The following is an 8,578-nucleotide window of genomic DNA, read 5'->3' as shown; positions in this document are numbered from 1 at the left end:
AAACTTTCCTCTGCTGACCTGGCCTTACAGGCAGCTCCCTCTGGAGACAGGTGACTGGCTACTCCTAGAGCAGGCCTGAGCATTAGCTCCCTCCGTCTCCCTGCAGCTGAGGATTTAGGCTCAGACTTCATTACAGATATTGCTCAGGAGTCACAGACAAGTCACAGGCTGTACAGTAACATTCCCACAAGCCTGTGGCCTGTCTCAGACTTTTACTGAAACTATCCAGAACAAAATGGGAGGCCACAGGCCAGCTGGATCGCCCAAGGGCTCCCACCACCCATGGACGCTCGGAGCTGCTGGGTGACCAAAGTCACCACTTCTGACAAACTGGGGCCTTACTTTGGAGCCATTCAGGTTCTGTGGCAGAAATGAGCCCACTCCTTGGATCCACAGCAGAGTTTTCATTAACACACACCAATGCGCCACCCCCTCTAGGGGTGGGCTGCACAGGCCAGCCACCCACTTGCTCCAAAACCAGCAAGCCAGACAAGCAGGTTTATTCTTGCCATTGATTCAGGTAAGTGACCCACTCCGGGCCTTACATGTACTGATCCGCGACCACAGGCAACAGGAAGGAGACGCAGGCGACGGAGCCGGCTGGCTCTCACGGCGACGGTTGGTCAGAAATGGACGTGACTGAAAGGCTGCAGAGGCTGCACACTTTGCTGCCTAAAGGAAGTGACCAGCAGTCAGGCCCTGGGCACTTCCACGCGGAGATGCTTTCAGATATAACTCGTCTGTGGACTAACTGCAGGCCCCAGCAGCAGCCCTCCAGCCTAGACTGCCTGCATGCACCTGTCGTTCCCAGGGGACTCCCACGGGGGTTCTAGGGCAATGGGAAGCTGCAGGGGAGCCCAGGTGCATGTCATTAGGGCTGGGGGGGTTCAGCTGTCTAGGTGCTGGGGCTTGGTCCCATGTGGCAGCTGCTTATGAAGGGGAGTCTTAGGGTGGGGGGCTTTGGGTGTGAGGTCTCCAGCTGCAGAGGAGGCACCCAGGCCTGCGTGCGTGGGGAAGGCGTGGTGGGGGACATCCAGGTGCATGGAGGTCGGGCAGACATGAGGAGCTTTGCCAAACCCCCATACATTTGAATCCCGGTTGAGCTCCCCCACCAACGTGAGCTTCCTTCAGCCAGAGGAGGTGCCTGGGGGGTGGTCCGACCCACCGCAACTGCTCGGTGCAAGGCAGAGGGGGAGCAGGCTTTATCTTCCTGCCCCTTGCCCCACGGGGCCATGCTGTCTCCAGACCCCACTCCGCGTCCTCTCCCCTCTCAGTGACTTGTCTCTTCTTGAGCTGTTCCAGGGGCCCGAAGAGACACGACAGCGCTGCCAGGGAGGGGGATGAGCACTGACATCTGGGCACGCACAGTGGCACAGAACTCCCCCAGCCGCAGCAACTGCGAGGCCCCAGGAGGAGAGCAGCTGACAGGTGTGGAACAGCTGCTTTCCTGCCGCAAGCCTTCAGTAACGTCCACTTCTCAGAGGCCAGTACGTGAGTTCGGGCCACACGGGACAGAGAAATGAGGTATCTCAGACAGAGCAGCTGTGGGAGCAAATCCCCGTAACAATCAGAGGTCAGTTACGAGTCCTCAGGGCAGGCTGGCTCTCCTAGAGCTCTGCCCTGGGACCCCAGCCCTGGCTGCAGGCCAGAGGCCCTTGGGGACAGCCTACCCAGCAGCTGAAGCACCACCACCAGCAGGTACAGAAACGTGCATAGCCGAGGAGGCCACGGCAGTAAGGCTGCTAAGGCAAAGGATGGCGGCTCTCCCGTCATGGAAACGAACGATACTAGGACTGTGAGAGATGAACCCCAACCCAGCCCTCCTGCCTCATCTCCCTCATCCTGCCCCTGGAACGGAGGCAGACTACAGTCACCCAAGGCCACAGCGCTGCAGCCTGCAGGGGCTGGAGCTCTCCCACTCACCCACACAAGAGGCATCCCAACCCATGGCGCAGCGTCTTATTGCCAACGGTACTTGATGCTAGTGTCCAATGGAAGATGCCCTCTGGTGCCCTGGGTATCGGATCACCCAGGACTGAAGGCTAGATCAGAGAGAGTCTGTCTTAGACTAGGTAGGGATTACAGGATACAGAGCAGTACTCTAGCTAACCCACACGTGACGTGCCTACACAGGGACGGGATACCCGCTGCCGTCCATTATGAAATGGAGATGGGAAGCGGCTAATATACATCTGCTCTGTACCCAGACCACGTCTGCAAGTCAGTCCCACCCTGCTGCGTCACACCTGGCTCACACCAGCTGAGCCCCACTGACTCCAGGCTCAGCTCAGGCTGAGGGAGTTCAGCAGCTGACCCTGCAGGGGGGACACGTGAAGGGCGAGGTTTTATGATGTCCAGCATGCCTGTGCACAGCGTGAGCCAGGTCACTCTCCTCCCCAGCCAGTTTGTCAGAGGCCCCTGGCTTTTGGAGCGCACAGGAGTTGGCTGCAGATGGAGGATGTAGGTAACAGCTCAGCAGCAGCTGTGCTCTAGTTACAGAAAGAGAGGAAACATTTGGATATTTAAAAAATAGCGCTCTCCGTTTCTCCGGTCTCGGTCCTCACCCATCCCTCCCCAGCTGAGTGCTCACTGCAGCAGGCAGATGAGATGGCTAACCTGGCACAGCTGTATGCGTGCGCTCCTGCCCCCTGCCTTCATGGTACAAGCTGCGTGATGGAAGGGGATGGGAAAGGGCTCCCCTTCCTGTGAGCCATGCTGGTGCTGGGGGAGGGGGCGTCATGGAGCCAGGTAGCTGAAGTAGGCACTGGCTTCTAGGAGCAAGCTTTTGACATAAACCCGGAAGGTGTAGAAGAGGGTGAGAAAGTCCTGAGTGCTGAAGACCGTGTCAGACAGGCTGAACAGGAGGGTGGAGGGGATGAAGCCACGGCCGTACTCCACCATCCAGGTCCCGGCATTCCACTGGACAGCCGCAGCCTCGCCGGCCCGGTGCACAATGGTGTCTCCTGCAGGCAGACAGACAGACAGAAACAGCACTGGCTATTATTCTGAAAGCTGGGTCAACACTGGCTCTGGAGCGCTACTTCCGCTGTGACTCCACAGACAACAAATAGGGCTCTTTACAGGCAGCATCCTACAGGATACGTGGCACCCTCCACTCCCAGCTCAGGACAAAAAGGGTGCTCAACACCAAGCCGGAGAGCCTCACAGGTGGAGAAAAATAGGGGCACTAATCCAGAAGCTGCCAGACAGTGCCAGTACCAGCTGCTGCCAAGGAAGATGCAAAGATGCCTCTCGGTGCAGAGCCACGGAACAGCCTTCCCATGGGGCAGTTTCCTCCCGATGCTCCATGGCCGCCTCCTGCTCTGAACCAGGTGGCTTTAAAACCCTCCCCATTTCCTGTCAGTCCCACTGAGGGAAGGGGAGGCGTGCTCATTACCCTTCAGAGTGTGCACGTTTCCCTCGAACCCTACTCAACACTTGCCCTCCAGGAGCTCAGAGCTGCAGTGTTCTGCAGGCCAATCTGCTGTCCCCTGGAGGGGGCTAATGAGGCTCTAGCATTACCCATTCAAATCACTACATGCAAAACCCAAGGCAACCAGCCCTGCAAAGGCAGCCACGCAGGAGAGGCCCACAAGGCCACGTGCGCTCGAGGACCAGAGTTTTGATAGCCCAGAGCCCAGTAATGCATTTAAACCACGGCCAGCGGCTGGAATACGAATTGTCACGCTTACTGCTGAAAGCTGCTCCGAAGAGGCCTGCCTGAAATCACAGCACAGCCAGGTATGTCTGCACCAGGGCTTGTGTCGTGGTGGTACGTGGCACCTTTGTATCAACGCTCCCCTGCCGAGGTACGGCCCCCCCAGCTGCAGTACCAGCTCCACCCACCCCTTTAAAACAAAACAAAAGGCGCTGGTCTGCACTGCTAAGTCAACACCACACAAACGGCCAGAGAGGGTTCACACTCGCTCCCTGTCGACAGATGGGGCGGCATCATGGACAGTGTGAGCCACGCGCTGGGGCCATGTGTCCCACAGTGCAGAGTTGTGGGAAGGTAGAGCTGATCTCGGTGCATATTGGGACCCCCGAGTGCTAACACAGCCTCCTCAGCTGCTGGAAGGGGCACCGCGAGGAGCTCTGTGAAGTCGGTGTGCTGAGGCATGTCCCCCTCCCACTGCAGCAGCCCTCTGCCTGCCCGTATTCATAGTGTAAGGATTTGCTCTTTGTTCCCCAACCAGAGCAGCACACCCAGCTGTCAGATACTTCCCGGTGCTTTGAAAGAGGAGGGCAGCAGATTGAGCAGAGCCCTGGCATTCTGGGATACCTGTGGAAGCCCATTCTGGCGATAAAACGCACAGCTGTGCCTACTCTGGCTCTTTGTCAGCCATAAAGGGAGAGGGGGGGAAAAAGTCTCTTGTATGGATGGAAGGTTTCTTTGCACTGACACTGGGTGTTTTTCCCAATGCAAGAAACACTGCAACGTGAACGCTCCTACTGCTTTGCCGCCAGAGGGCAGTCGCTGATGACAAAACTGGGTAGCGTAGGCGTACTCTAGCAGACCAGAGAAAGAGAGGAATGAGTGACCCGAAAAAGTAAACATGACTACTTGCCTTAACTTCAGGCCCCTTGCTGGTACCGTAAGACAGACAGACAGTCTGTGCCCATTGTTAACTATTGCTATACAGCTGATTAACAGATGGTAAGTTCCCCTGACTGATGGAAAACTGCCCACCTGACAGGCTGGAAACCTCCACCCTTCCCTTTGCAAAACTGCCGAGCAGAAGCTACGTAACACTAACAAGCTGGCTATAAAAAGAGAAAAAAGGGAACTTGATGGACACACACCTGGACGCCTCTCAAGTGCCCCGGAAGATGACTGGCTGGCCACTGGATGTTATCCACTTGACTGCCTCAAGACCAAGGGTCAATATGAATCTGGGATTTCTAGGCTGTTTTACCAACCTGGTATGGAAGTGTGTAAGTGCTTAAGACTAAGTAAAGTACAGCTTCAAATGATAGCACCCTTGTGCAGGCCTGCTTGGGCTTGCCACCTATCAGTCAGAGCCGTGTCTCCACGGATGTAGTTCCTGACACCCCATCCCACGGAGTAAAGGTACCAAGAACCCTGGGTTACAGCACCTGGATAATAGATTTCACTTTTGGTCATCCCCTCCTTCCACTGCCTGAACGTCCCCGAGATGATGGTGTCGGAGATATCAACCCAGTACCGACCTGCAAGAGAGGCACACGGTGTGAAGTCTCAGCAGCTGGAAAAGCCAGCTCGCTCTTTGGGGCGGGGGAAGTGCCCTAAACCCTTGCACAACAAATCCTGTCTGCCCACAGCATGGATCTGGCTGCTTGTTGGGTTCCCATGGGCTCTCCCAAGGACAGCAGCCCACAGAGCAGCCTACTGCCAGCTCCCTCAGCGGGGTACTTTACTGCAGGGAATCAGAGGGAGCAGGGACTTGGAAGTGACTCGGAGATACCGGCTGCAGGCTAAAGAGAGGGGTCTCGCTTCTTCTGCTGCCATTCTCCAGGGATTCAGCTGCCCCCCCCTCCTTTTGGTCCTTGGTGGCAAATCTGCTGATCAGCACACCCCCAAATGGCTCATCAGAGGGATAAGCAGGCAGCCTTCCTGGGCCACTGGCCTCTGGAGCTGGACTCTTCTCACGAGTGTTGGCTGCTCTGCCCAGCAGCTACCACCACGTGCTAGAGCCAACTCCCCACAGATAAGAGAGACATCAGAAAAGACAGGCTCCCACTTTGGGCTTCAACCCACTCTCCTTCTGGAGGTGCATTTACACAGCATTTCTGGGCTGGGGAAATCCCTGCCACCCCACTGGAGATGCAACCAAGAAGGATCAGGAGTCAGAGACGCTCCTCTTACAGTCAGGCCATGGTGGGGAGCCAGGGGGATGAGAGGGGTGACTGGAAGGGCCACCCACGTTCAGTTCAGCCTGACCACAGTTTGCAGTGGAGAGATAAGGCTCCACAGGCACCCATAAGGGCCCGATAGGGGAGAGCCCCAGGAAGGAAGCAGACTGCTCAAAGGCCTAAGCCCAAGAGGAATGGAACGAAGCCATTTGCTTCAGTCACTTATTACCAGGCTATGAAAGGTTCAGGAGGATGCACGGCAGAGGATAATCCTGCCTTGGTTCTGGAAAAGGGAGAATCTGCCTGGGAGTCCTCTGGCCAGGCAAGCTGAGTCATGTTTGGGCAATGCTGCTGAGGAACCCCCCCAGTCACTTGGTTCAGGTGAAAGGTGTGAAAAGGAAAAAACCCTGTAAAGACAAGTCCCCTTTCCACCACGTTGCTGCAGTGAGGTGGAGATCCTCAGCATGGCTCCCTAGCAGTGCTACTCTCCGAGGACTGCGCAGGGTGTCTGAACCAAATACAGGCTTAGGGCAGTTCCTTTAACAGCACCCAGACAGGCGGTTTTCATGCCTAGCGTGTAGGAGGGGAGGAAGTGGAATTACTTGTATATCAGGGACAGTTTTCCAGGCTGACAGTAAACCTACAAAACGGGGCCTCAATGCAGGGCGCAACGGAGTCCCTAGCCCCTGACCCAGGGTCCAGTCCTGGGGGCTGGAAGCAGGTGTGATCTGTACACATTGCGAAAGCGGCTCAGCCTGTGCCTGGAGAGCAAAGGACACGAATTCTGCGTTCCCCTCCCACTCTAGCGTTTGCAGGGAGGGATGAGATTTTTTCCAGCTCTGAGTGTTCTCACAGGAAGGTCCTGCCTGCATCCTCAGCATGGCCCCAGACTACAGTGCTTGTGTCTGGGCTCCAGCACTCCAGGCTGCACCAGACACCCAAAGAGAATAAAGTGAGCTCCAAACACTGTGCTACCCAAGAGTAGCCCTCCAACCCGCACCTCCACGCTTGGCCCTAGCTGTCAGAGCCCTGCTTACCTGAGTGCCCCCCAGTGTCGATGGCCGTCCCAAAGAGCAGCACGTACTCGGTTAACGAGGCATGGAGCAGGCACATGGAGCCCATCCAGCCGCCCGCATTGACAAACACCCACTGCAGGTCATCGTCCGGCAGGATATGGCCTGGATGCTTCTTCCGCAGCTCCACGATGATCTTGGAAAAGGCCAGCTCATGGTCCAAGCCTGCAGCAACAGCCAATCCAGGCAAAGTCAACACCACTGGGTGGACCTGCGCCCTCCTCCAGGGCCCACCAGTACAGGGGGCCCACGGCTTTATTCAGGAAACCGGACATTATTACAGGCTCCCTCCTTCCCCCTTGGGCTATTCCCCACTACTTCCTCCAGGCAGGCAGCCGCTGACCTGCCTGCCAGGTGCTGGGCTGCGCCCAGCATCACCCCCCACTGGGGGCACCTGGCACAAGTCCATGCAGCTGCACCCCAGGGGCTGCTGGGGACCCCGGGGATGGCCCAGGCTTGGTCAGCACCTTGATCTTAGCTTCACCTGCCACTGGATCCCCACGTCCCCCCCCCCCCCGGACACCCACATTCCCACTCTCTGGGGGTTCCCCCATGTGTCACCTCAGCCCCCTCCCACTCCTCTGTGTTACCCAGAGATCTTCCCCGACCTCCCACACCCACGTATTACCCCAGGGTACCCTGCTGACTTCCCCCCACTGACCCGCACCCACGCGCATTACCCCCTCCCTCCACTGACCTGCCACCAAACCGCATTACCCTCCCCCTCACATTACCCCGCCCCGCCCCCACTGACCCACAACCACCCGCGTTACCCGCCCCCCCCCACTGACCCGCACCCCCCCGCGTTACCTGCCCCCACCGCTGATCCACACCCCCCGGCGTTACCTGCCCCGACCCACCCACGTTACCTGCCCCCCCGACTGACCCGCACCCCCCCGCGTTACCCGCCCCCACCGCTGATCCACACCCCCCCGCGTTACCTGCCCCGACCCACCCACGTTACCTGCCCCCCCCGACTGACCCGCACCCCCCCGCGTTACCTGCCCCCCGCGTTACCCGCCCCCACCGCTGACCCGCACCCCCCCGCGTTACCCGCCCCCACCGCTGATCCACACCCCCCCGCGTTACCTGCCCCGACCCACCCACGTTACCTGCCCCCCCGACTGACCCGCACCCCCCCGCGTTACCTGCCCCCCGCGTTACCCGCCCCCACCGCTGACCCGCACCCCCCCGCGTTACCCGCCCCCACCGCTGACCCGCACCCCCCCGCGTTACCTGCCCCCACCGCTGACCCGCACCCCCCCGCGTTACCTGCCCCGACCCACCCACGTTACCTGCCCCCCCCCGACTGACCCGCACCCAGCCGCGTTACCTGCCCCCCCGCGTTACCCCGGGTCCCCGCACCCCCCCCGCTGACCCGCGTGGCGCCGGCCGAGCTCGGCGATCTCCTCGGGCTGGAACTCGAAGGGCCGCGCGGCGGCCCAGCCCCGCAGCCACAGCCCCAGCCCCGCCAGGCCCAGCAGCGCCAGCCCGGCCCGCAGCGCGCGCGGCCCCGGGGACCACATCGCGCGCCTCCCTCCGTGCGCTCGCCCAGCCCGCGCCGCCCCAGCCCGGACCCCCGCCGGCGCCGCGGGATGGTACCGCCCGCCCTACGCCAGCCAATGGGAGCGCTCGCGGCCGGGCCAATCGCACTGGCGGGGCGGGGCCCGTGA

At 59.5% G+C, this 8,578-nt stretch overlaps 1 protein-coding gene across 1 annotated transcript; it reads right to left on the bottom strand.

Annotated features, from left to right (window-relative positions):
• Nucleotides 1-484: 484 nt before the first annotated feature.
• SIGMAR1 (sigma non-opioid intracellular receptor 1) lies at nt 485-8,478 on the bottom strand. Its single transcript, XM_074994437.1, has 4 exons — nt 8,284-8,478; nt 6,870-7,070; nt 5,098-5,190; nt 485-2,963 (listed from the first exon to the last, which is right to left on the bottom strand). The coding sequence occupies exons 1-4, from the start codon at nt 8,429-8,431 to the stop codon at nt 2,737-2,739; spliced, it is 669 nt and encodes a 222-aa protein (XP_074850538.1). The 5' UTR covers nt 8,432-8,478; the 3' UTR covers nt 485-2,736.
• Between the last annotated feature and the right edge of the window lie 100 nt (nt 8,479-8,578).

Source organism: Carettochelys insculpta, chromosome 5 (assembly GCF_033958435.1).
Source record: "Carettochelys insculpta isolate YL-2023 chromosome 5, ASM3395843v1, whole genome shotgun sequence".
In the NCBI taxonomy this organism is placed as follows: domain Eukaryota; kingdom Metazoa; phylum Chordata; order Testudines; family Carettochelyidae; genus Carettochelys; species Carettochelys insculpta.
The sequence above is the reverse complement of the archived record's forward strand: the minus strand, read 5'-3'. Positions and strand labels throughout refer to the sequence as shown.

Excerpts from the sequence above, each read along its gene's own strand:
- SIGMAR1 (XM_074994437.1), bottom strand. The coding sequence starts at position 8,431 with ATGTGGTCCCCGGGGCCGCGCGCGCTGCGGGCCGGGCTGGCGCTGCTG. Across the intron at positions 7,071-8,283 it reads GCTCGGCCGGCGCCACGCGG|GCTTGGACCATGAGCTGGCC; the intron begins GTCAGCGGGGGG and ends CTGTTGCTGCAG. Across the intron at positions 2,964-5,097 it reads AAGTGAAATCTATTATCCAG|GAGACACCATTGTGCACCGG; the intron begins GTGCTGTAACCC and ends GTCTGCCTGCAG.